Below are 27,586 nucleotides of genomic sequence, written 5' to 3' on the forward strand. Positions count from 1 at the left end.
GAAACACTGTCGAGACTGTTAATAAAGATTAAATATAAATTTATTATTAAAAGAGCAGCCTGCGTCTTCGCGTTTAGATTTTTAATTCTTCGGATTTCTCACCTTAGACATTTTTTATTTAATCTTTAAACCACCACGCTAAAAAAAATCACACTAATCACAATGTCTAACAGACCGCTATTATGCTCCCGCTAATTCTATAAGTTAATTATAATAAAAATGTATGTTTTCTGAATATTTGTTGATGGGGAAAAGGAAAACTATGTTTTAATGTAAGGGTTAACAAAAAAATCTCGTATACAATATAAATAAAATATATTTAAATGGTGACAAATAAGAAAATTGTTGACAAGTAATGTTTTAATAGCGCTCTGTGAGTGGTTTGAGTCGATATAGTGGTTTAAAGGTTAATAATTAAGTACAATTTTTTAATTGAAAATGTAATAATAAAATATGTAGGATGTTTAACACTTAGATGATTGTAATTTTATCGAGAGAATTCATAAACATATTGTTCGTGCGTATTTTGAGAGTAAATACGTGTGATGTAAGACGGTAACAAAAAATATCGATATTGAGAAATATCAACGTCGTATCTCAGACTGATTTTTGTTTCAAATTTTATTTGTTATTATATTTCTCTTAAAAACACAGAATTGGATTAAAACTGAATAAAACCTACTTACATAGCATAAATTAATTTGTAATCAAGTTTTAATTAATTTTAACAGTAAGATTAGATTAACACTGCGTACGTCACAGTTAGCTTAAGGAAATTGGGTTTCTCGTACGATGTAATTTGCTTATTATTCTGCAATGCCCGATGCAGTATTATTTATATGCGGCGCCTCTCGAACTGAGCGGTGTGCCGATCGGTCTGCCAATTGCTAAATAGCATCTCTCGTACTCGGACGTTAAAATCAATCTTCCACTAAGTATTACGAAATTATACTTATTTATAGATCGATAAAGTATGATAGTAGAATAAAAAGACAGCGTAAGAATTAGGTATAAAAGATTGTTTTTTGTGTACTATTTCAATTAAAATCTCTAATGATGAAAAATATAAAATTAAACGTTATCATAATCTTATTAATTGCACAATCTCAAGAAAGTGATAGCGATGATCGACATATTCCAAGACAGAGCTACATATATATATCGAGGTCTACACTTGAGGCACTCGAGACAACTCGCTCCTGCATGTATATTTATACTTTCAGTTGTATTTGAATGCTCCACTCTAATGTTTTCTTTAAAAACAACACTTATGTCCCTGTATGGTGTATTGCGAAAAAATGCTTCACATTCACAAGAACAAATCCAAATCTGAAGCAATGACATAAAAATTGATACAAATTTACCTCTGACCATTTCTTCAGATAATAAATTTATTCTTTTATCATTATACGCAAAGTGTAATATTCAAAATCCAATAATACTAAATTACGCGACACAATGAGTTTTATGTCACTCCACTTTAGATGAAGAAATTTAATAAATCAATCTGTTGTACATCAATATATCAATTAAATCGAAGTGGCTTAAAAAAGCTTTCGCATTTAAATATTTTTATCTGATATAAACATGGGTCTTCTCTTCGGGATTATTTTCGAGAAACTTACATGGTTCCAAAAGAACCGCATCGATAAATCGCAAGATAAACAGCGCGCACTGACGCAGTGGAAGCTGAGCCGTACGCGTCCTCAGCTTCAGCAGGCTTGTTGTCGACGACAAATGCCCACATCCTCTCGTGCAGAAAGTTAATGCGTTAAACTTCAGTTCGCAAATCCATGCCCGACATGGTACCACGCAACGAGCGTCTTATGAACGTGGGCGTTACTTGAGACACGTGCCACGCAGCCCGAGATCGGATGCGGCCACGAAAAATTACGGTTTCGCCACGTAGCGGCACGACGAGTTATGTCACTTCGCTCCGGATAACGTGACCCATTGTTCAGCCAACTTCCGGCGCTGTATTTTAGCGAATTGTAGAACGCGCACGACGACCTTCGGCGAAAGAATGCACGCCGGATAAATCGATTTTCCACAAATCCGATGTACACGCGTGGAGCGTTTCATTGTTTGCCCCGAATGTGAAGCAATAAATGTATATTCAGACGAGAATGACTGCGAAAGTTGTGCGCATCTGCGAAAAATTCTAATTATTAAAACGAATAATGCCATATTAAAGAATAAATCCCCGTGAGATATGTATTAAACGCTTTTAAAAAAGAAAGATAAAATTTTTCGATAGATTTCAAATTAGATGCTACGGTATAACAGTAATTACATAGGTATTTTATCGTCGAGAAGAATGACATATACAAAGTTTGTCCAAATTTGAAAATATGTATTTTTATCTCATTTATATTAAGATATTTTATTTCTACATGTAGAGAGATTTTTTTTATCCGTACAGAGAAAGAATTTTGACATACTAGTAATCAGCTTAAGTGTCCAACAAAATTGTTTTCGAAAATCTAGGTAAATTTTTAGATAATTCAGCAAAACTGTTCATTCCGTGTCTTATCTAGCGCATAATTAACCAAGTCTACGACAACAGCAATGTTCGAAAAACTAGAATTGAACTCTAATTCAAGAAGAAATCATAACGAGAACATGATACAATGCATTTATTTTATTAGAAAGGAGATCAAATGTGAACTGTACTCGACATTTTAGGTTCAGAATTTTTTGTGAGATTCAAAAGGACTGGGTTCAAATACATACAATTAGAATATCTCTACTGTCGTTTTCTTATCTTTATGCTTATTGTTGCAGTGTACGAAAGGCTGCGAAGCATGGGAACAGGCGCTCGACACAAGCTGCCAAGCTGTTTGCGTTAGTATCGCTGCTATTTTTGTTTTTATGGCATTTATTATCGGGAAAACTTACGTAAAGCCGTACTACGCTTGTAGTGTAACGTAACTTTTTGCACGGTCATTTTACGTAATATTTTCCTAATTTTTGCGAAATAAACGCTTAATGTTAGCCCTCGATATATGTTTGCAGAATGGAACGCAAGAATTGTTACCGCCGAAGGAATTGTACTGCGTTTTGGGCTGCCACGATGCGTTAAATCGTTATTTTCAGCAGCTCAAAGGTAACTGCGTATCTCTCTCGAGATATTAATTCAGAATTATAAATTACTCGATAGCAGTACATTTAATTAATAAATTTATATATCACATGAGAGCATATAATTAAGTTACCACCAAAAATCTTATCAGAGCAAAGAACATTTTTATTTGTTGTTAACGCGACATTATCTCAAACTTACAGTTAATATCACTCTATGCAACTAATTAGGTTTATGTACGAAATACGTGAAGAGAAGTAATATGTATCTATATTTAGAAAAAGTATATTGTCGACTACTGTACTTCTCTTTTTTTCCCTTCTTTTTACATTATTTCATTTAATTGTCATTGTAAACAAATTTTACTTTGGCGGTAAAAAATGTTTAAAGATATTCTTATACACAATATAGTAACTATCTCCACACACAATATCTTAATTTCTTATTTTTTTAATGTTAATTTACGAATGTTATTTCTAAAAATTCGCGAATTCCTTGCTGTACTGATCAAAGGAGCAGACCTCGAGCGGTTCTTCGTCGTATTGATCGAAATTGCTAGCATCACCGCTGTTACTGCAATGGGGAATGAAGCTCGGCCGCACCTTCTGTTGATAGATCTCGACCCAGTTGATAGATTCGAACCAGCGATGGTTCTTGATGTCCATACTGCCTTCCTTCAAATTGCCGTACCTTCTCGACAGGTCCACTTGCAGAATGTTCTTCAGTATGTCCCTCAGCTCCTCGCCAAAGTGATGCGCGAACTTGTACTTGCCCGCGACGATCTTTTCATATATCTTCATGGGGTCGTGCCCGTAGAAGGGCGGGTATCCCGCGTTCATCTCGTAGACCAGCACGCCGAAGCTCCACCAATCGACGGCCTTGCCGTAGCCCTTCGACAGGATCACCTCCGGCGCCAGGTATTCCGGTGTCCCGCACAGGGTGTACGTGCGACTGTCCACCATCTTGCAGAAACCGAAGTCGGTCATCCTGATGTAGCCGGAGTTCTCTATCAGGATGTTCTCTGGCTTCAGGTCCCGGTAGATCAGGCTGCAATGGTGCAGGTACTCCAGGGCCAAGGCCACCTGGGCGGCGTAGAACCTCGCCTGCGACTCATCGAACTTTCCCACACGTCTGAGATGGGTGAACATCTCGCCGCCCTGCGCGAACGGCAGCACCATGTACACGTACGAATTGTCCTTGAAATGGGAATTGAAAGCACGTTTACGCATCTGTTTTACGAGAACGTTTTGGAGATCTATTAAACGCAAGGATGGATAATTCGATTTTTTGTTTAAGAATAAAATGGATTTCTTCATGTATTTACGAGATTCGAAGGATTAGCAATGTCGTTACTTCGACTCTCGACCCTTGCCTTGAAGCAAAACTCCATGAAGACCGTGAAGGGGAAGCTGATGGCCTGCAGGATTCGCTTTTCGTTACGCGTGTGGTCCACTTGCTTCATCTTCACGAGTTTCGCCTTGTCGAGGATCTTCATGGCGTAATACGTGGACGTCGATCTGTGCTTGACGAGCATGACACGGCCGAAGGCACCGGTGCCGACAGTTCGGAAACGCTCGAAGTCACCCGGCTTTGCGTTGTCGTTCAATTTCATCTTCCACTTTTCCATGAACGCCGTCTTCAGGCTTTCCAGAATTTCGTTATATTCCCTGAGCATCTTTTCTTTTTCGCTGTCGACCATTTGTGTGTCGGGTGTTTCAAAATGCTTCACCTTTTTTTTGGAGTTCACTCCCCGGATGGTAAGTATAGTACCTTCAACACGCTTTGTAAGGTTCTATGGCACAAAAAAAATGTTTCACCTTCGAACTGTAGGATTAAAGCGACACGATGTGACAGGACATATTGTTTTAAGATTGCTCCGCGTGACAAGATGATCGTACGTTGTTTTTTATAGTACTATTCATCATTGCATCGCATCGTTGCGTCGCTTCTGCATTATTTCGAAAATTAATTTCTCTTTTAATTATTTTACACACACACACACACACACACACACACACACACACACACACACACACACATATATATATATATATATATATACAATATGTGTATGTAATATAAATAAAATATCTGTATAATAAAATATAAATGAAATATCTGTTTGCATTTTAGCTACTCCGTAAAGTTGTTTCTAAACTAAACGAGAAAATCTTTTTTAATGAACAGCGGAAATCGGCATCCCACCGGCGCCGGCGTTGGTCGCGGACTCGTTGACGGCGACGTCGCTCAGCCTCGAATGGAAAGGTGTAGACATAGACAGACGCGCCGGTATAACATACCTGGTGCAATGGAGATACGAAGAACGAGCTGAGACATGGCAATATTGCCGGAATCAGTCATGGGATCGCGAGAGCGATCAGATACTGGTCGAGAATCTGCAGCCATACACTAAGTACAGGGTACGTAAGGACGGAAAAGGAGAATCACGACAATATTATACTTCATTAAAAGTGCAATAATTGAACGTGGAAGCAAAGAAGTTACAATTAAGTATTAATCTTCTATTCACTTGTAATACTTAAAAGTGAATCACGTATATTCATATATTGACGAAAGATAAAATTATCCCCATTATTTCTCGAGAGATTCCGCCAAACGTACGTTAATCAAAATTTGATGTAGACTTTAGGTGGAATGTTCTTAAACTGTTGAACCATTTCTTTCTCTACGGATTACTCTCCTCTTGATGAAAAAAAAAAAAACAAACGCTGGCGTTTGCAGTTTCGCGTAGCGCTGCTCCTGAAATCGTCGCAGCACAATCCGGAGCCGATCTTCTCAGCGCCGAGCGTGGTAATATTAACGTACGCGGCCGGTCTACCGACATCAGCACCGATAATTTTAAGATCGGTGCCGGTAGACAGCTACCGCGTCTCAGTGTCTTGGGAACCGGGCCCATTCCCGAACGGACCACTTTTGTCCTATGTCCTGCGTCTGCAAGGGGTTGAACACTCCCAGCTTAAGGTACACGCTACGCCAGAACCGATGATAGTCTAATACAGGGACACATTTGTCCTACGGCCGAACTACATTTTTTGCCATACGCACTGATGTGTCTTTCGCGTACTTCCGTATGCACAAGCATTTCTTCTTCTCCTTTAACTTTGTGCACTCCCTAAAGCCGACATTTTCGCGCGCGCTCGCAAGGCGCGTCGGCATCGTCACGCTTTGCTGTACTGCCTAACTGTTGTTTGTAGAAGAGCAATATGCAAGGTTGGTTCTGCAAGGTAGACTCCGTTATTCCGTTTGAAGAAAATTCATTGACCACGTTAACAGAGTTTATATTAATTAATTAATTAATTAATTAATTATATTAATTTATAGTTATATAAATTGCGACGTTGAGGATAATGCTGATCTGTTGCTGCAACTTTAAAAATATTTAACTAATATTTTTTTAATAACTTTTTATCACAACTTCTGCTCAAATATTTGTTATGCTCAGAATTAAAGTCAATGAATTTTTATTTTATCCCTTTTCGCTTTTCGTGTTGCATGCTAATATCAATTTGCAGAGAATGCATGCTTTAGAGTATTAATGCCATGCAAAGCATTAATTCCCACGCATTTAATAATAAAATTTCTTTACATTTAAGAAATATAATTTTTTTATCTGCACAGATAAAAATACATAGTTTTCTTATTTCATTTTGCGGAAGAATGAAAAGAATTGACGGATTGCATATCGTAAAATTCTTTATGTGAATGAATGCGAACGCATCGGCATTAATCTTCAACATTAACTTGGTGCATGCACTGCTTTAATGATAAATATCCTATCGCATTTTTATAAATCGTGTTACCCTCTAACATTAGTTCAACGACTTGCACGAACCAGATCTTCTGCGAAAGTTTCTGGCTTGACGGTCTTTTATTCTCCCAACTGCATTTCTATTTTCTAACACGAGATTTGGATAGGACAGTGCGTTTGTACAAGTTATACAATACAAGTTGTATTTTATCAACAGGATATCCCAGTCTCCGACAATACCGATCACTACATGTTTCAAAACCTTCAACCCAATCAGAATTATTCTGTCAGCGTGACCATGAGAAACGGTGTCGGCGAAGGTCCGCCAGCGACTGTATATATTTCTACGACTCCAGAACCCACCGGTACGTTGCGAGAAAATTAATAAAAGCATATTTAACGTTAACAAAAGAAATCTCTCGTACGACGATAATATAACTTTTCAAGAGGGACACACACGGAATCTCTCAATAATAGAAGGAACATAAATCTCGTTTTCTATCGAAAAAATGTTGTCACTGTTTGCAAAATAGTACAAAATAAATATCGATCTTATCATTTTGCTGACTAAATTTTTTTTTCGAACAGTCGCATATCTTATAATACTTATTAACCCTTTCACATCGTCTATTTTAAAGAACCAAAATACTCTCTATCAATTTTCAAACTTTGTAATTTACGTACGTTTATAAAATAAAAATTTACATTTTGGAATGACTAATAAGACGAATTTTAGTCAAGGATACTCAAGAACCGATTCTCATCCTCGGTGGTAAACACCTGATCAGGAAGCAGAACGCCAATATGTTGGACGAGCCTAGCGTCATTTACAGGACCGAGAATGTGATTTGCGGTGTCGCGGTACACGTGGCGTCTGCGCAATTATTTGTTTCCACTTCGAACGGTTACGTGTTCCGAACTTCGATTATCGAGCGATCCACGCCGAGGGCCATTTTGACCCCCGGAGCAATGAGCTTTACACCCATGAGCCTTTCCGTCGACTGGCTGAATCTTCACTTGTACATCCTAAAAGAAATGAAATACACGACGTGGCAGATATCCAGATGCAATCTGGATGGCAAGAGTTGTACAGTGGCCGTGGCTGGCCACGTTTCAACCCGACCCTCGCATATCGAGATTGATCCTTACAATGGATATCTTTTCTGGATCTCTAAAGCGGGACTGTACAGATTAGATCTGGCCGCCATCAGCAACGGTGTGAAACACGAGGTGTCGATTATTTTCACCTGTCATTATATTAACAAAGCTTCTATTTATTCTAGCTGTATTAAGAGACGCAATATCTTTATATTTAAAAATCAATTAATTGTTTTATCTTTACTTTTGATATAAGACTTAATCTTTTTTATTTTCTTAAAAAAATAATTTTTTTAAGATATGATATTGTATTATAATAATTATTTTCTTTTTAATTTCTAAGTAATATTTTTTTTTTTTTTAGGTTTCACCAGATTTAATTCTCGAAGATTCTAATTTGGGTGCTTTTACAATAGACCATATGAATTTTCGATTGCTCGTTCCTCATAACAAAAACAACACAGTGTTTTCCGTATCGTTGGACGGTCGCGAAGTTTTTGATCTTCGCCCCAATACGCAGACGCCGAAATTCATTAATACTGTTTCCCTAGCCACAGCAAATGGACTGTTCTACTGGACTAACGGCGAAGAGGTCCTTACCGAAGGCTATCATCCCGGCCAAGACAGATACTTCCACAATTCCTATCCTGACAAGTAATATATATATATTTTTTTTCATTTTATATTATAAAAGATTTTACCCGATTTTGTGTATTTAATTGAGAAAAGAAGACATTAATTGTATGTTCAATAAAACCTACATTAAAAGTTCAAAAATATTCTTTTCTTTATAGGTCCAACACCTCCTTCGTAAGTGTGACCGTATTGATGAACGCAAGTCAACCGATTCCCGTCCCGGTGAATCCACCCACAGGTGTGCAAGCTGTTCTAGGGGTGGAAAGAGCAAAGATCTCGTGGCAAGCGCCTCATTTATTGGGCGGCCAAGGAAAAGGTGCTTGGCAAAATTGGTTGTATGAGCTCGAAATCAAAAACGAATTTACTGGCGAAATCAGACAGATCATCAATCATATGAATATCGCCGGATTGTCTGACACAGTTCATAACTTGCGAGAAAGATCGGTATATTTGATCAGAGCCGCGGCCTACACGAGCGCCGGCAGAGGACCGTGGTCTACGGAATTTCGAGGGCGAACCTTAAGGTAATATTAATAAATAACTTTACTGAGCGAAATCTATTAAATAACAAGTAATAAATTTAATATATTAGGTTTGCTTGATTTTGGATACTTTTAAGATATTTCAGAAAAATTATAAATACAATATTCAATTATTTCTTTTTTAGTTGAAACTTTACATGCGTAGGATTTATATTTACAAAGTGTCACCTTCACTTTACGCCAATTATCTCAATTAGTAATTAAATAAATTTGTGTGTACCTTTAGAAATGGGTCACACGCGTCTATCTTATGGTCGTCGAACGAAGGAATTTTGAGAAGCGACGTAACTGGCGAAAATATTGACACGCTTGTTAACAAGGCGATTCTGCAGGAGTCCGAGAATGAATTCCATATCGTCGATGTTAGTTGGTACAAGGATGTGTTATACATAGTAGGAAATAATTCAGCGCTGTATCGTTATAATATCAGCAACCATCAGAAGACGAAGCTGAACATACATTCGGTGGGAAGCGTAGCCGTGGACTGGATATCGAAGAAGCTATATTGGGCAAATCCAAAACAGCAGATTGTAAATATAATTAGATCTTTGTCTTTAACTTAAAATGCTTAGTCTCTCTCGTTAATTTAAAACAAATTAAATTTGTTATGTTCTTCTAAGATTGAAAGCAAAGAATATTTAGCAAAATATTTATTATATCACTATTCTGTGACTGTCATTTAGATCTTTGATTGCTGTAAAATTTTAAGTTTTTTTAAATATTTTACGGTGCAATATATTATTCCGATATACAGATAACAAGAGCGAACCTGAATGGATCTCAGCAAGAGCCGATGTCTATCTTAGCAATTGTAAAAGAGCTCATGATCGACTCTCTCGAGGCATACTTGTATTGGTCCACTGGTCACGCCGTGGAAGTTGCGCGATTGAATGGACAAGACAGAAGATCCTATCATGTGGACGAAATTTTTACCGGCAGACAAGTAATGGGATTAACTCTCGATACTGAAAACAGATATGTCTACTGGATTGTTCGAAGTTACGAACACGGATCCATCGTCTATCGTGCACCTACGTCTGAGAGAATTCCAATGAGCCATAAAATCATTTCAGAAAAGGTGCATTTTACACTTTTATTGTTAATTTTTATGAATGTTATTATTTTTAACAAATGAACATAATTATCTCCTCAAAGATTTGAATAATTAAATAGAATAAAAAAGCAAAATAAACAGTTAAAAACAAAAATAATAATATAAATAATAAATTTTCAATTCAAGGTTTCTGCTTTGCAACATCCAAGTATACAAGGCCCTTTGTGCTATTTTTCCGAGCACCTGCTCTGGCTACAGGACGACAGAAACGCAGTGATCGGTGATCTCTCCGGTCAGAACACAGCTGTGATCAATGGGATCACTTTGTCCAGCTTGTACATGGTGGCAGTTATAGATCCCGCGCATCATAAGTACCCGAAAAATCTGACGTCGGAGACCGTGGTGGTTCTGCCGAACGCAGTCAATCACTCTAGCATAAGAGTCGAAGGGACCTGGAGAAACTTCAACATATCGTGGGATCCCGTGAAGAACATTAACTACGGCACGGTCTTCTACGAGGTGAAATTCGCGGATTACATTAATACGAATTCGAACCCGGAAATCACGATCGAAACGACGATGCCCTACAATAACTCGGATCAGATCTTGCCCTATTCCATCCTGGAAGTCACCGTGAAGGCATTTACTTACTGGGAAACGGCGCACCATTCTCGAAAAATCTTGAGATCTCCGCAGAGCGTGCCGACCGAGCCAACATCTCCCAGAGCATTCGTCGAGTTCTACAAAAATATCCTTCTACAAGAAAGCCAGGATATCGACATTTTTGCAATATTTAGGTAAAAAAAAAACTCTAGAATCTTATCTGCAGACTTTTTATTTCCTTAGATTTTTTATACATGTATTCTCGAAATTTTCTGGAGTGAATTTTTACTCTTTTGGAGATTCACTCCAGAAAATTTAGAGAGTACGAGCATAAGATCTGTGTAACTTCGTTACAGATTTGCGAGAAATAAAAATTCTAAAAGTATCTCATTTTCTTCATAGGTGGAATCAGCCCGAGTTTACAAACGGAGTAATCCAAGGATACACGGTCCATTGTTGGTCCATTGAGAACCGAAAGGAAAAGTCAGTCTTCCACGACTACAGCATCCCGGCTACGGAGCTAGAGTTCCTGCTGCCTAATCTAAGACGTAACACGACCTATTACTTCAAAGTACGAGCGCATACTGAGATCGGTGCTGGTCCTTTCACGGATCCCATCGGCGTGTCGAGCACGTATGAGAATCCGGTGCCCAAATTGTTAGTCGCCACGGCCGACGCTGTGAGGATATCGGACTTGGATAACGAGATCAATTACACGCTCACCAGGCACATCGCGTCGGAGGTCAATTATTTGACAATGGAGAATAAGATTTACTGGATCAGTGAGATGCGGGAACTGGTGACGTCGGACATGAATGGAGCCAACGCGACGAAGATACTCACTTTGAACAATACCGCGCACAGCCTCTGCGTCGATTGGGTAGCGAGAAATCTGTACTGGGTGGAATATGAATATAATAAAGACGAGTGGCAAATCAGCAGCAGCTACATCATGAGATTGGATTTAACAATGTGGTCAAGCCACATAGTCAAATACGACATTATATTAAGGAGAGGAGGACGTATTCCGACTTTAGATATGCTGCCATCTTTGGGGTATGTCAATTTTGTTTTTAATATAATTATTGTCATTTTTTTCATTTTTCAAAATGCTAACTTTATTATAATCAAAATGATAAATTATGAATTAGAAAACATGAAATTTTGTAAAGAAAATGTCTTAATTGTATTTATTTTATTATGTATTTATTTTATTATATTAAAATCCCTAATTAAAGTTAGATAAATAAAATTTTTTCCAGCTCTTTATATTGGAATGAGGGAAGTGCAATAATGCAGTCGGATCTCGAGGGAAAAAATGTGCAATACTTTTTTAGAAACAATAGTAGCGCGTGCACCTGTCCGCAGAGATACCTACAGTCTCTAATATCCACATTGACAATTGACAAGACTAATATCAAAAAACCGATGATGTACTGGATATCATCGAATGGGCGCTTAAACGTGGCTGATATTTACGGTTGCGAGTGCAATGTGATATTGCAGGCAAGCTTCAAAACACCGGCTCTCACATATCTCACGGTCGATAAAATGAACATATACTGGTCTAATGAAACGGAAGATCAAATCTATTTCTTGAAAAAGGAACATTCCTTCGTGGCGGACAAGGAAAACTCGTCCAAGCCAGAGGTGAAGAGCTTCTATCTGCCTAACGTACGTCAGATCAAAGCCTTCGGCAAGTCCCTGCAACCCTATCCCACCGCGATGTGCCTGAGACCCCGCCAAATAAACTACAACGTCGAGAGGGTGAGCGAAACGGCGGACAGCATCCTCGTCAGTCTTCCGGAGCCGAGTCCTGAGCACGGATGTCACAGATACAGTCTACCCACCACGCTGTACCGCATCAACGTGTCCCACTGTTTGAAGAACGAGGAGCCCAGCAAGTGCGAGGAGCTCACGGTGAAGACGTACGAGAGGCGTTTCGAGATCAAGAGATTAAGACCGTTCACGGAATACAAGTTGAAACTGGCGCTGACCAATTTATACGTTGACATGCTGTCAACACCGAAATTCGGCGCGGATGTGGTGCTGAAGACCAGCGCGGGCAGGCCCAGCAGGCCGGAGAACGTCACGGTTGAAGCCTTAACGCCGACGAAGGCGGCGGTTTACTGGATGCCGCCCCAGTTGCTGAACTCCGCGATGGTGTCCTACGAGGTGCACTGGGTATCCCCGATCTACTCGCAGGACGGCGTGCGACCAAAGGGCGAGCAGCTGGTCACCGACCTCAAACGCACGGCGGACGGTAGATTTTTCATGATACTGCAGCCGTTGTCGCCGGGGCAGAAGTATGTGGTGAGCGTCCGCGTGTATCCCGCCGATTTCTACAACTTATACAACGACAGCCACGGCCAAGACCTTTACATGTACTCGGAGCCGAACAACTTGACGATGAACGGAGTAAGCATGAACAGCATGAACATATCTTGGACCCCGAGCGTCAACCTGACGCTCGACTACTTGTTGGAGTACCAGGACGTTGCCACGGAGGAGTGGCAAGTCGCGCGACACGCTGAAGCGAACGGAAGCGAAGTGGTGTATCATATAAAAGGCTTGCAGCCGCGCACCTCGTACAAATTTCGCTTGCGGCTGAAATATAAGGAGGACTTTATATGGCCGTCCGATGAGAGATTTACATTCCAAACGCTCGGTAATCGAATTTATTTATCATATTACATAATAATTATTTTGAGGCATTATTGATATCCCATTCTTATTAAGTGCGAAAATATGTTTTAGTATTATTATAAAAATACAATTAAGTTAACACGATGAGGTTTCAAATAGAAGTAAATATAATGAAATAAAACAAGTACTTGAACTTGTATTCTGTGTTCAACAAAGGTGACGTCCCGAGCGCTCCGGGGGTGCCTGTAGTAACGAGATTCCGAAATGCCTTGTATCAAATTAACTGGGATCCCGCGCAAGCTCACGGCTCGCAGGTGACTTTGTATCGACTGGAAGGCCTGGTCGTCGACGACAGCTACAAGCCAGGCGACAAGAGTAGCGAGAACGAGCACTGGAATTTGTATTACAACGGAACGGATAATTATTGGATAATTCCCGGGGACGTGGATCAGAAGTATCATTTTCGCGTGCAAGCCAAAAATGCCTATGGTTTCGGCGCTTGGAGTAAATCGAGCGCGATCGTTGATCTAACGGAGAATGCCGGCGGAATACTGGCTACGCAACAGCATCTGCCGCTGATGCTGGGCCTCATCGCGATCGTTATTACCATAGTGTTCGTGTGCTTTTGTTATTTTTTCTGCTGTAAGTATTGCGAAAATTAATTTCGATAGAATGGAATTTTTTAAATTAAACTTTTGTCAATAGAAGACGATTTACGTTTAATTATTGTACATTTACGTGGCAATGCGTGAGATCAGACGAGTATATCGTAATGTTATTCAGCAGTGTATCGACAACGGAAAGAAGACAAGAAGACAGTTTTGCCACCGATAGTGTCCAATGTCGAATTAGCGACCCTCCGTGAGATCCCTCGCGGGAACTTCGTGCAATCTAACGCGCTTTATGCCTCTACGCTACAAAACGATCCGGACGATTCTGCACTGCCCAAAATCAGACAAGAGCAAATCACGCTGACGAAGTTCCTAGGTAGCGGCGCGTTCGGAAAGGTAAGAAATCTAATTTTTATCAAGATCTTAATAAAAATCATTTTAATCCGTAGAATTTTAGGGAGCCAAGAAATAAAATGTGTATTTTCAGTAGAATCTCCTCTACTAAAGCTATTTTAAGACAAAATCAGACGCGGGAGAAGAATGAATTATTTCCGCAATATTAAAATATAGGATTTTTTAAATGTGATTTATATTAAATCAATTTTAAATGTTTCGCAGGTATTTCAGGGAAATGCCAAGGATTTAGAAGGACCGGGCATAACGCCCGTCGCCATAAAGATGCTACGTAAGGACGCCTCTTCGCAAGAGAAGACGGAATTCGTGCAAGAGGCCAGGCTCATGAGTCATTTTCGTCACAAGCACGTGCTGAGGTTACTGGGTGTCTGCTTGGACACGGATCCTCCGTTACTCGTGTTGGAATTAATGGAGGCCGGTGATCTGCTAAGTTATTTAAGGGAGAGTCGGTCCTTGCAGCCTACAGACTCGCACGCTCTGCGTCTGCAGGACCTGCTCGCCATGTGCGAGGACGTCGCGCGTGGCTGTCGCTACCTGGAGGAATTGCACTTCGTGCACAGAGATCTCGCGTGTCGAAATTGTCTGGTGTCCGCGAGAGATCGCGAAAACCGCGTCGTGAAAATTGGCGATTTCGGACTAGCCAGAGATATTTACAAGAATGACTATTATCGGAAGGTAAATCGCAAACTTTTGAAAAAAATGAAGGAAACTTCATAAGTTACTCACTTTCATTTTAACATCATAAAGATAAATAACATTATTTATCTTTATGCATAAGCAGAACTTAAGAAAATAATTATTTTTGTGCACAAGAAATTGAGCGAACGGTGTTCGATTAAACGCACGCTCGTTTAAAAAATAAATACGATTCGTGTAAAACGAGTTAAAATTAAAATTGCTACTCACATTTCAGGAAGGCGAAGGTTTGCTTCCCGTTCGCTGGATGTCACCGGAATCCTTGGTGGACGGGGTGTTCACCTCGCAGAGCGACGTTTGGGCGTTCGGGGTGCTAATGTGGGAAATAACGTCGTTGGGCCAGCAACCCTATCCCGCCAGAACCAATCTCGAGGTGTTGCATTACGTGCGTGCGGGCGGCAGGCTGCCGAAGCCCCTCAACTGCCCACCGACGTTGCACCAGCTGATGCTGCGTTGCTGGAGCACGGCGGACGCCAGGCCGAGCTTCAAAATTTGCCTCGAGAGCATCGTCGTTCTGAGAGGTCACATAGAAGACGCAGTGCTGAGCCCGGCGCACGCTGGGCACTATCTGGCACGCAGAGGTGAATTAACATTGATCCTTACTTGCGCGTATATTATTGCATGGAGCGAGGAATCTTCGCGAATCAATAAAACGTTGATTAAAATTTTTTCTTACCTTACGTTGTACAAAAACCGATATACGTACCGTTATATTCGTTCTATCATACGCGTAACGTGACTACTATAAATTTGCACAATACAAAGTCGTTTATATGTATACAATGTGTAAATTATGTGAAAAGACACACAACGGAATTCGCAGAATGAGAAAAAATACAGCGAATGAAGGATCTACCTTACTTCGCAAATTATAAATGTTTGAAAAATGAAGAAATTCCTTCTGAATTGTTAGATAACAAAGATTTATTCTTCGATTGATTTCTCGATCATCTCTCCCGTGTCACGAAAAATAAGCATGTTTCTCATTCATTCACATAACTCGACACTGTCAAATCATAATGACGAAATCTGTTTTATCGCGAACCTACTTCATTCCCTAAAAATGTACTGGAATTTTACTCTGTCTGCTTGAATACATATTGATCATTGCATGGCTCGTGCTTGCAGGCGTGTCTAACATGGCTTACTTTGCTGAAGAGAATCAGAATCATAATAATTCAGGTAGGTCTTAACAAAACATCATCTGCCTTCTCTACCCTACCATCACACGCCAGAAGATATGACTTTTTTCCACTCTTCATCGAGCGTATTTTTCCGATCATTGCAATTAACCCGTGCGCAATGTGATTCACAATTTCTTGCGTATACAATATAAAAGTAATGTAACACGAAGATGTGTGATGTACCGAAATGTCGTTCTCTCATCACAAAGAAATACGTTCTTTTTAGAGTTCAATTAATAAATTAACAAGATTCAATCACTCTGCTATAAACTGTCATCGTTGCTCTGCATAGGAAACTCCTGGAAGTCCAGTAGTTCCGAGGGAAGTCGAGACATGCAACCTTTCCTGCAAAACTCGAACAACGCCACGCTCGGCCCGCAGTCCGGCGAGGCTCCCAAGTATCTAGAATTATTAGCGGACAACGAGGACATTGTCCTGAGGGAGAATCCTACGAACGGTTACGAAGTACCTCGCTCGATCCACATCTCGGATCAGAACCTATCGAATATAAGCACGATCAGTTGCACAAATCACGATCGTAAGAGCAGCCTGCCTACGGAGGCCACGGATGAGCGGAAGGAATGCTCGACGGAGGACAGGAAGCTGTCTAACGGGAAGCTGTACAAGAGATCGTCGATCGCTAGTCTGAACTTGCCGGATCAAAAGGGCACGTCGATTTCAGGAATGCCGGAGAAGTGCAACACGCTGGACAGCTCGAAATCGGTGAACTCGATCGCGAAGGCGACCCTGAATAGAGGCTCCTTCTCGTCCCTGAATGGCCAGAGGAAGTACAAGATCGGCTTGAACGAGCGACGGGATTCCGAGGCGAGCATCGAGGATAAAAGCTGCAGCACGCACAGCCTGGCGCCTTCGACACGTCCCAGTTCGTCCCTGATCACCTCGCAGACGGTCCTACCGTGCCTGAAGAGCAACGTCGTCGTCGTCTCGAGCGCCGTGAACGGGGAGGTGCTCTCGAGCGAGAGCGCGGTGACGAAGAGTACGTTGCCGAAGGTCCAGAGGACTCACTCGAGCTTGCAGAACGGCAAGGCGAACATACCGCTCGTGATAAACAGCGCGCTGCTGAATCTACTGCGGCAGACGCCCGTCGTCGAGGACGCACCGTCGTCGACGCCGAGCGGCAATATCGTCACGTATACTAATATAAACGCGGACGCTGTCAGAGTGAATGGATCGTGAGTCGCTGACCGTGGCAAATCTCGGAAGATTCGTACGAACGCTTCGTATAAAATTAGGTGTACGGATCGTAGATTCTGAGCTTGAATGACATAAATCGAGGCAATTACATATTCCAATATTTATAAAATATGTGACAATAGATTTTTCTACATCACTCTCGCGTACTATTTTTGAAACAATTTTTTTTTTTAAAGATTCCCACGGATCTATTCTTCACGAACTATTCAGACGGAGTTGCCTTGTAGTATGTAAAAAATTACTCGAGACAGTCGCTACCATTTTGCTCAAATTTTTTGTTTCTTTTTTATCCTAAAATACGGTGCCTTAAATATATCAAACTACGTACGCTCATACATTAAGCTCTGCTTATTATCATTAATGCCCAAGTATTTCGTATGTGAAGAAGATAGAGAGGAATGCGCGGAGTTGAGAATAGCTTTAAACTGCCCTTTTAATGTACATACATGATCTTTTATACTCAAAAATTTGTTACGCAGATATGGCAGATTGTTTCGGAACGTATAAATTTTGTAACTTTAGTAATAAATCGCGAAACTGTTATTTAATAGAATTAAATAGGAATAATATGTTGATATAGAATGATAAATGTGAAATAAATATATAGAGAGGAGCTTAACTTTATAATTATAATTTTAAATAACATATTTTTTGAATAAAATCTGTGAAATTTTTCACTGTTCATTGTACAAATTTCATGTTTGATGACAATTAGCAAATATGGAACTTAATATAAGAAATTGTTAAGTTTTCTGCGTAGTTTTAACAATATGAAAGTCTATGTGTAATTTTATTAATTTTATCGAAAAGATAAATTATAATGTATAAAATCTTGCGAAGTTTGCGTCGATGGACTGACTATACATCAAATTTGTTTTTTTTTTTTTCGAGTAACTTTATATAGCAAAATAAATTATGAATCAGTGAATATTACAAGTAATTGTAAATAATATATTACAAATAATATACATGAGTTTTAGTTATTTTTTATAACCTACAAGTTACATGCACACGATACAATTCAAACTCTATTAAGATATCAAAGAAACACAGAAAAATGTACAAAAGAAAAGTGAAGTACCACTATTCCTCTTTTTTTTTTGTGGTAAACAAATCTCGGATTTCCAAAGTATATTTTGGAAATTGTCAAAAATTACTATCTTATACGTGAATAATATTAATATGCATTTAAAACGATTTGGAGAATTCAAACGATTATTAATAAGACTGTATCTACACATATAGTGGATCTTTTCCTCTTCGCACAGACACCTCGCTTCTCACAGCTTAATTTCTGCGTCAGTCTTCATACGTATTCATCTCTGGATTTTTTCCCTATTAGAAATAAGTTCCTGAAATTAATAGTACAGACATTTTTAGATTACGCAAAAAAGAAAGAATAATTATATGTTCAGTTAAATGTAACAAGAAAAACTAAAAGCAAAAAGCTAATTTGAAACTTGAATTATTCTCATTACATTCCAGCATTAACAAAACAAAAAAAATTGAGAAAAAAATTATAATTCCAAAATATTCGCTAAGTAACTTTGAATCTGTGTTACATACATTTATACATGTCAAATATATTCAGTTTACAACACTCTATCTCATTTAATCTTGCAAGTATGTAATGCGATATGTAAACGTGTTAAATTACTTACGTAAAATTACTCTTAAGTCGCATTTGTAAGAGGTACATCATCGTCGAAGGAATCATCCTTACTGTGCTCGTGCAGCAGAACGTATTCCCTGGTGCTGAAGCCAAACCGTACCACGTCCTTCTCCAATAATTCATGATACCTCCTCGGTTCCAATTTTACATTATTTACAAAGGTGCCGTTTGCGGACTCCAAGTCGATAATATACGGCCGTATTCTTCTACCCTCGACGCCACCCTCCTTTTGGTAGGGGATCAAACGATACTGCAGAGCGGCGTGTTGCTTCGAGCACGAGGGATGATCCAGGGGTATGTCGGCCACCTTGCGATCCCTGCCCATGAGATACGCCGACTGCCGGTGTATGTACAACGTGGGTAGCGCCTTCTCGCCTTTGAAGGGATACAATCGCCATCGGCGTTTGGGCTTCTTGGCGTCCTCCGGCTCGGAGTACTTGATAACCACTCCGTTGACGGTGTTCATGTCCTCCGTCAACTTACCCGACAGCTCGAAGTTGGGCTTCTCCTTCTCCTCCTTCGCAGCCGCCTTGCCCCATTCCGCCGAGGATTCCCTCTTCGCCCTCGTCTCCTCCGGGCTTCGCTTCTGCTTGTGCTGATCGTTGCGTCTCCTGCCGGACTCGTCCCTCCTGTCCCTACTCCTGCTCCTCTCGTTGCGCTCCCGGTGCCTGGGATAATTGTTTTCCCGCCTCAGCGGCGATCTCTCGTGCTTCCTCTTGTCCCCCTGCTTCTCGTCGTCCCTCCTGGTGTGTTCGCGTCTGCCACCCCTGTGATCCCTGTCCCTGCTCCTCTGCGATCTGTCTCTGTGAGCCTCATTATTCCTGTCGCGCCTGTTCTCCCTGTTATTCTTATGCGTGTCCCGTCGTTCGGCGACGCCGCTGTGACTCGACCGCCAATTTGACATACTTTCCACGTTTATTCGCGAATCGAATCCCAAGTCGGGGAAATAATCGTCGATCAACAAATCTAACCTAACCTAACTTACTTGGTTAGATTAATCACAGCGAGAGATCGAGTCGCGACGTTGCTCATGTGTGATAATTGCACGACGAGATCGGCGGCGTGCAAAACGTTCTCGTTATCACGATTTGCCGGTGGAACAATCCGTTTTACAATTTCGCGTACGAATTAGCGGTACGGTATACTGCACAATAAAGAGCCCGCGACCTGCGATCCGCCATAAGTGTCAACGTTCATCGACGTTCGTAGCGCTCTCTGACACGGAAACTTCTCCCGGAAACTTCGAAGCTTGAAACAATTCAAAGCGAGATTTCCAACTAACTATCTTTGCGTGCATGAGAAGTAAGTCTCACTTTCTGCATAGATTCGTAGAAAGTTAATAGGCTAATGCCCATTTTTTTACAATGTTAATCTCGGCTTAACTTACTTTTTATCTCTTTCCAGTTTTAAATATTAAAAAAGATAGAATAAATAAAAAAGTTAATCTACATTAGAAATGAACATTGCTTCTTTATTATACCTACATGTCATTCGCGTCATGCATGCAAGAATTACGTAAAAATATCTCTTTCCGTTATGTATACCGTTACAATATCTTTTCGCGTTAAATATTTTTTCTTTTTTCGTTTTATAACTCTTATTTTAAATAATTAAACAATTTCTTTTTAAAATTCTCTTTGTAAGGCAAAAATTTTTTTCTTTTATTGTTTAAAAATGTGAAATTTTGCAAAGATTTTAATATACAATATTAAATAAGTTTCTTTTCGCGTTAAATATTTTTTCTTTCGTTTTATAACTCTTATTTTAAATAATTAAACAATTTCTTTTTAAAGTTCTCTTTGTGAGGTAAAAAATTTTTTCTTTCATTGTTTAAAAATGCGAAATTTTGCAAAGATTTTAATATACAATATTAAATAAGTTTCTTTTCGCGTTAAATATTTTTTTTTTCGTTTTATAACTCTTATTTTAAATAATTAAACAATTTCTTTTTAAAGTTCTCTTTGTAAGGTAAAAAATTTTTTCTTTCATTGTTTAAAAATGCGAAATTCTGCAAAGATTTTAATATACAATTATTAAATAAGTTTCAAGCGTTATACGAATATTATTGTGTATAAATATCACAAGTGGTATTATTTTTTAACTTCCGCGCGGAAACTTCCGGACGTTTGAAATGCACAGTGCAAACATAAAAAGACTGCGTTTTATTTCGTATAAAAAAGTACAAAATTATTCTTATATATACATAATAATACATATTATAGATATCTACAAGGATACACGAAGTAATTTGCCACGCTGCAATTCTCTTCGACTCTCTTCGCAATCCTTACCCTCTTTTTTTTCCCTATTTTGCCCAAATCGTATAAATTAAGAAATGCGCCACGCGATCTTAGAAAATCCATCGTTTATATACTGTTTTTCATCAGCGTTTAACCATTGATATTCATTATCGCATAAGCAACACACAAACCTAAATCAATCCATTTTCTTCGTCGCGAAACGACGAAAAAGTCATATTCGATTTAGTTAAAATCACTCGAGAAGTATGTTAATCGCAATGCAAAGAACTTTTTTTATCCTTTTTTTTTTTAAACGGTGACATAATCTTAAATATATATTATCGTGTTGTAGAGCCGTTCGAAAGAAAGAAATGCGCCTGGGTTAAACATTTTAAAAAATTTCGAGATAGAAAGCCTTTCTTTTACAAGACTAAGTTAATATGCCGAGAAGGTCGAGTCGTCGATGGAATCGGTGCCGTCGGAATTGCTCTCGGCCGCGTCCACGAAGGCCGTCGAGAGATCACCGGCCAGCCTGCTAACGGATCCAGAGGTCACGTCGTACATGAAGATTTCCTTGTCACCCTGACCGTCACCGTCTCTCGGCCTAAAACACCGCAGTGAATCCAAGTGAAAGCGCGCAGCCTCGCGCGAATTCCTTGACTTTCGAGCAGATTCACGAGACGGACGATTGAAATACGCGACAAGAGAGAAGTTTAATGGAGCGAACTGTCGAGCGACACGGTACGTAAAATTGAACCAAAATTATATATAATAATCAGTGCTGCGAAATTATAAATTTAGAAAATGTTAAAGAATTTAGTAATTTCTTGTGATAGTATTAAACGATACAAATACAAAAAAATATATTTAAATAGCTATTGGATTAAGCAGAATTTCATTGCTAAAAGAATAAGAGCAAACAATTTTTATTTCATCAGTGGTATATCAGTAATTATTCATAATTTGAAAATGATGACTTAAATCTACGCTGTATTAACGACTTTCATCGCGAATGCAGAAGTGATACGAGGTGATGTAACGTGTCGATTTTTTAGAAAGCGGCACTAAAGAAACCAAATATCTAAAAGTGCCTGAAGCGTTAAGAGAAAATGATCGCGACAATCTTATTACGCGTGTGCAAGCGTCACATATAATCGGACACTTACGTGGTTACCAGGAGCACGACCGACTGTCTCTGCGGCTCGGTGCGGCTCTCCTGCTCGAGCCATTTCTTGTAATTCTCGACGGTGGGCTTCTTCACGAGCTGCTTGAGGGTGTCGCCGGCGAGAAATCTGACCGGCTGCGCGTCGCCGCCGACCTTCCTGCCGCGCCGCTGCAACGACTCCGCCGCCGCGGCGATCTCCCTCTCCTCGCCGGGAAAGTCGTAGTCGACGGGCGCCAGCACCACGACGCTCGAGATCCTACGGCCGTTGAGCTCCGGCACGTCCGGTATCGGGAAGGACGCGCCGCTCACTTTAAGCGGCAGATAACGATTGTACTGCGCCGCGTCATCCCCGCGCTGCGATCCCACGGTCACCGGCTCGAGCCGGGTCGCGTCGTCCCGTATGTGCTGCTCCGCCACGGCCCGGCCGTGCTCCGTATTCGGATCGAAGCGTACTACTTTCATCTCCACGCCACCGGGCCGCAAGGTGGCCTGCTCGAACTTGGTCGAGTTACCGCCGCCGTAGCCAGCGGGGGTCAGGTTCGCCGTTGCCTTCTTCTGCGTCCCCTTCGACGGCCTCCTGATGACCGTCGGCACGGGCTCGCTGCCGGCGGCAATCGCCGCCCCGCCTCCGGCGCCGTAGAAATTCGCCAGAGCCTCCGGCGGCAGCTTCTCGATCGGTATATCGCCGATCTTGTCGTAGTCGAGGATCTGGATGTCGGCGTTGCCCAAAATACCGGAGCTCAGCAGCTGCTCCCTGATGTCGTCCGGCACCTCGTCCGGTAGATTCGCGATGTTCTCCTTGATCTTGGCGGCCTTATTCGGCGAGAGCGTCGTCGTGGTTGGCGCTTCGGTGGTCGTGGTACTTGTAGTAGTCGTACTCGCGGTTGTCGGTAGGAACGTTCTGGCGGTCGACGGCGGCGAGTTGAGCTCCTCGGAGGGGCTAACCGGGGTCGCGTAGATCTTCTGCGAGGGATTATTCTGGAACAATGGCCGGCCCCATATTGATGACTGCTGAGAGAAAGTGGTTTGCGGTTGCTGCTGCGACGTCGGAAGATTTTGCGAGAAGAAGCTCTGCTGGGTATTCTGATGAGACTGCTTTGTATTTAACCGCTGGTTTAATTGTTGCTGCAGACTCTCACCGGAAATAAAGTGATTTGTCGAACTTCCAGACAGTTGCTGGGAATTGTGATGAGCATTGAACGGTTGCGGGGATATAAACTGGGTTTGGGGGAGTTCGGAGAATGTTACCGTTGGTTGCACTATCGTGGGATTTGGCGGGAACGGACCGGGATGAAGAGGATTTTCTCGGATTGCGAAATGCTGCTCCAGCTTAGGCACGGCCTTGAAGATTTCACTCGCCGGCCGTTGCGGCGATAATTGCAATGGTAATTGCGGCTGTAATTGTACCTGCAATTGCGGTTGTAATTGCGGCTGCTGCGCCTGATTATACTTGAGCTGCGTGCGATAGCGTTGCTGTTCCTGAATGAATTTCAGCTCTTGCTCCTGCTTCCGCCTGCGTTGTTCCTGCAAGCGCTGCAATTCTTGCAAACGCTGCTGCTCCTGCAGCCGATGTTGATCTTGCAAACGTTGTTGTTCCTGCAGTCGCTGCTGTTCCTGAAGCCTCTGGTGCTCCTGTTGTCTCTGATGTTCCTGTTGCCTCTGCTGCTCCAACAATCTCTGTTGCTCGGCCTGTCTCTGCTGATCCAAGAATCGCTGCTGCTCGTGCTGCCGTTGATGCTCCCGTTGCTTCAATAGCTCTTGCTGTCGTCGTTGCTCGTGGTAACGTTGTTTCTCCAATTCCTGCTGCTTAAACGGAGGTAGCGATTGCGGAAGCTCCGCGTTGAAACTATTCGGTCTGGATAACAGCTGCTGCGGCGGCGGCGACTCCGGATTGAAGCCGCCAGGCCTGACCGATAACGTTTGCTGAGGCGGTTCCGCGAAGTTATTTTGTGGCAACGACAATGGTCGATTCTGTACATGAACACTCTGATGCGATATCGACAGCGCAGGCGGGAATCCCGGTTGCTGCGGGTGATTGATGTTGACGTGATGCGGCGGCGGACCGAAAGTGTTGAACGTCGCGCGTTGTTGTACCTCCGGGAGACCCTGAATTGTTATGGGATGCCGCTGCAATGGTCTCGATGGCGGTGGCGGTGGTGAGTTTCTCAAGGAGGTGGAAATTTGCTGAGATGGAAATGCTTGATGAAGCGTCGATGGCGGCGGTGGTGGCGGTGGTAGCGGTCGCTGCTGCTGCTGCTGCTGCTGCAAGAACGTCGTAGCTTGCGGTTGCGGCGGGAACGAGTGGATAATCCTCTGTTGTGGGAACGCGGGTGACACTCGCGGGGGTTGCGGTGGTTGCAATGGCTGATACGGCCCGTGCTGTCTCTTCGGCGCGCCCGGCGACGTCGTCGGCTTGCTGACGTGTTGTCGGGTGCTGCCTTCAGGCGTCTCCAGGTCGCTGCGCTTGCTGTGACTGTTGGGTGGCACCTGCTCCGTGCCGAAGGTCACGCGGATACCGCTGCCGCCGGAATGGTACACCTCGCTGTCGGGTCGAATGATGGCGCGTAAGGTCGTCGACGGTTCCGGAGGTGGTGCCGGTGTCACCGTGTACGTCGGCTCTTCCGCGTACGATGCTGGGTTGTCCGGCTTAATTTCCTCGTGCTCCTCCACCGGCGTCAGCGCGGGGATCGGTGGATCGTAAACGACGCGGGTCTTGTCCCCGTAGCCCTTTTTCTTCTCGTATTTCACGTAGAAGACCTGAATGGGTTCCTTAGTGGGTCGTGGTTGGGGAGGAAGCGATGGCGGCACTGGAGTCGGAAGAGACTCATTGGATTCCTTGATGATGATCTCGATGATCGGCTCGGGTTCCGTCTGATAATAGCTCAACGGGGTCTCTTCGTACAGATCGTCGTTCTTCGGGTTCGCCAAGGGATTGTACAAAGGATCTCTCTGAGAATATTGCACTATCGGTTCCATCTGCACCGCATACGGCGGCAGACGACCAGCCTTTCGCAAAAAGGTGATCTGCTGACGTTTGTCGCGGTTCTTCGACGACGTGCTCTCCTCCTTGGCGAGGGTCGCGACGACGAGGAGCGTCGCCGTGAGGAGTCTCTGGAAAGGAAAAAGGGAACCGGCGCGTTGACAGAACATCTTTTTATATCGCGATGCTGCATTGTTAGCATGATAAAATTAATGTTTGTTATCGGCTTTAAAATTTGTGGTATAAATAGAAATTTTTTCAAGCTCTGATATATAAAGTTCTAATTTTTTTTGCAATAATGTAATTTTTTGGAAAGTAGCGTACGTATCGCTACTAATACTCTAATCGATTAACAGTGCCAGCGTTTCAAGCTGATTAGCATAACAGGCGAAATGTAAATTTAAAACGGAGGACTTAACGCGCTCTGATAACCGAGTAACCCGTTTAATAACCAGAAAACTCATCGAAGGCCTTAACGGGCTTCGAATCGATTGGTATGCTAGTGAGAATCGAGAAACAGTTAGCCTGATAAGCGATTCCCAGTTGTGACTGCGCTCTCGATATGGCAAGGTCGACTTGCAACGTTTCTCGTTTCTCTGAAATCGCTCGACTCCCAAACTTCCACTACCGGGAGATTCCGTATGCTCCACTGACGGTCTTGAGTCTTGCTTAAAAAACATATTTATTCTTTTATCAAGTGATAATATCACATGCCACATTAATTACTTTATTTTTATTAAATAAAATAAAAAAATGTTTATTTTTATCACATTTTGATCATTTTTAAAAATAAAATTTTCATTCTAATATCTGTAACAATTTTTTATCTAATATAATAATATTTTTGTGTATTAAAAGTAACTATTTCAAAAGTAACTGTTTACATTAATTGTACATAGCAAATCAAGATAATTACTCTTATTAAAATTTCGTCGGTATTCTTTTCTATGATTCTATAAAACCAGAAAAAACACACCATCTCACACAATAGAATATGTCCGAGTGTACCCAATTAATCCTTTAAAGTCTACCAAGAAGTGGGTGACGGAGAAAGAGAAAGAGAATCAAAGTTTAAGACCGGCACGGCGTCGCGTTTCACCTCGAGAATTCGGTGCCTCTCTCGGTGATGGTTAGCATATTCGAATGAGGCCCCGAGCGCGCCTCTTTTCACATGAATCGCCCACCGCGGACGCCCGCAAGGCCGACCGAGAGAAAAACGATTCCGGGTTCGATGGAGCCGCGATTAAACGGCCGTTGATCTTCCCGGGATACGATTAGCGGTCGTATCGCTGCCGGTCGCGTCCGCCACGATTTATTAGAGCACTTTCCCCCGTGCGTGAGAGCCGATACGCTCGCTGATTGCAAATGATAGAACCGTGGAGGGTCTCGGTTTACCGTCGCGCGACATGCTTATTACAATGAAAGTACAAGCGCCTCCGTTTCAAACGGTCCATCCGCCCTCCGCGCGGAGATGCGCGCCCCGTTTATAATTACCAGCTTGGCGAACCGCATCGTTGCGATCGTTCTTCGGGAGCTCTTCCTCGTGCGGGGAGATTCACACACACATACACACACACTTCTCACCGGCCGATTCCTCGCGTTAGAAGAGGATGACTCGCGACATGACTCGCGCTCGAGACGATCGGACGTGCTTTGGCTGAACGATACCGAGCGGAATCTCGCATGGGAACTGAGGACAGATCGAGCCCAGGGGCCCGTTTCTCCCTACCCGGTGCCACCACCACCGGCGGCCACCGCTCTTCAAGAAGCTCCTCTCTAATATCGAACACGGTGGAGCAGCACCTTTCTCCGAGGGGGCCCCCCTCGACACTCGCCTCGTTGGTGTTCGTGTCCGTCGTACACGTGGACGCATACGTAAATGAAGACGGTAGGGAGGGAGGGAAAAAAAAGAAAGAGAGAAGATGTGCGCGGCGTGGAATGTTATCTTCTTCGCTCACACGACAACTTTCTTCAAATCC

General features: G+C 42.0%; 4 protein-coding genes across 9 annotated transcripts in view; 1 reads left to right on the forward strand and 3 right to left on the reverse strand.

The window, feature by feature from the left end:
• The window catches only part of LOC105449667 (proto-oncogene tyrosine-protein kinase ROS), a 35,092-nt gene extending 16,950 nt beyond the window's left edge, over positions 1-18,142 (forward strand). Inside the window, exons 3-21 of one of the 3 annotated variants that reach the window (XM_011688996.1) lie at positions 2,785-2,844; positions 3,016-3,106; positions 5,270-5,502; positions 5,825-6,064; positions 7,069-7,216; positions 7,588-8,081; positions 8,314-8,603; positions 8,744-9,109; positions 9,354-9,657; positions 9,882-10,205; positions 10,368-10,978; positions 11,187-11,840; positions 12,047-13,452; positions 13,647-14,072; positions 14,214-14,437; positions 14,660-15,130; positions 15,369-15,732; positions 16,280-16,333; positions 16,628-18,142. In XM_011688996.1, the coding sequence (XP_011687298.1) occupies positions 2,785-2,844; positions 3,016-3,106; positions 5,270-5,502; positions 5,825-6,064; positions 7,069-7,216; positions 7,588-8,081; positions 8,314-8,603; positions 8,744-9,109; positions 9,354-9,657; positions 9,882-10,205; positions 10,368-10,978; positions 11,187-11,840; positions 12,047-13,452; positions 13,647-14,072; positions 14,214-14,437; positions 14,660-15,130; positions 15,369-15,732; positions 16,280-16,333; positions 16,628-17,532 (7,665 nt within the window). In that variant the 3' untranslated portion in view covers positions 17,533-18,142. The remainder of the gene's footprint in view (positions 1-2,784; positions 2,845-3,015; positions 3,107-5,269; positions 5,503-5,824; positions 6,065-7,068; positions 7,217-7,587; positions 8,082-8,313; positions 8,604-8,743; positions 9,110-9,353; positions 9,658-9,881; positions 10,206-10,367; positions 10,979-11,186; positions 11,841-12,046; positions 13,453-13,646; positions 14,073-14,213; positions 14,438-14,659; positions 15,131-15,368; positions 15,733-16,279; positions 16,334-16,627) is intronic. The other 2 variants (XM_011688998.1, XM_011688999.1) reach the window with 2 other exon arrangements.
• Positions 3,227-5,031, reverse strand: LOC105449666 (cAMP-dependent protein kinase catalytic subunit-like). 3 transcript variants are annotated; one of them, XM_011688995.1, is made up of 2 exons: positions 4,461-5,031; positions 3,227-4,284 (listed from the first exon to the last, which is right to left on the reverse strand). In XM_011688995.1, exons 1-2 carry the CDS (start codon positions 4,779-4,781, stop codon positions 3,559-3,561), a joined length of 1,047 nt encoding a protein of 348 aa, XP_011687297.1. In that variant the 5' UTR covers positions 4,782-5,031; the 3' UTR covers positions 3,227-3,558. The 3 variants fall into 3 exon arrangements, with proteins under 3 accessions (XP_011687297.1, XP_011687296.1, XP_011687295.1); XM_011688994.1 differs by having other exon boundaries at positions 3,227-4,278; positions 4,455-5,031; XM_011688993.1 differs by having other exon boundaries at positions 3,227-4,278; positions 4,407-5,031.
• Positions 17,811-20,402, reverse strand: LOC105449664 (smad nuclear-interacting protein 1). Of its 2 annotated transcripts, none has more exons than XM_011688992.1 (2): positions 19,212-20,402; positions 17,811-18,885 (listed from the first exon to the last, which is right to left on the reverse strand). In XM_011688992.1, the coding sequence occupies exon 1, from the start codon at positions 20,124-20,126 to the stop codon at positions 19,224-19,226; it is 903 nt and encodes a 300-aa protein (XP_011687294.1). In that variant the 5' UTR covers positions 20,127-20,402; the 3' UTR covers positions 17,811-18,885; positions 19,212-19,223. The 2 variants fall into 2 exon arrangements, with proteins under 2 accessions (XP_011687294.1, XP_011687293.1); XM_011688991.1 differs by having other exon boundaries at positions 17,811-18,902.
• Positions 20,403-21,369: 967 nt separating this feature from the next.
• LOC105449740 (bromodomain-containing protein 4-like) lies at positions 21,370-25,777 on the reverse strand. The gene is made up of 2 exons (XM_011689122.1): positions 22,629-25,777; positions 21,370-22,066 (listed from the first exon to the last, which is right to left on the reverse strand). Exons 1-2 carry the CDS (start codon positions 25,775-25,777, stop codon positions 21,898-21,900), a joined length of 3,318 nt encoding a protein of 1,105 aa, XP_011687424.1. The 3' UTR covers positions 21,370-21,897.
• Positions 25,778-27,586: the final 1,809 nt, after the last annotated feature.

The sequence above is a fragment of the Wasmannia auropunctata genome, unplaced genomic scaffold (genome assembly GCF_000956235.1).
Source record: "Wasmannia auropunctata unplaced genomic scaffold, wasmannia.A_1.0 LD336074.1, whole genome shotgun sequence".
NCBI lineage: Eukaryota > Metazoa > Arthropoda > Insecta > Hymenoptera > Formicidae > Wasmannia > Wasmannia auropunctata.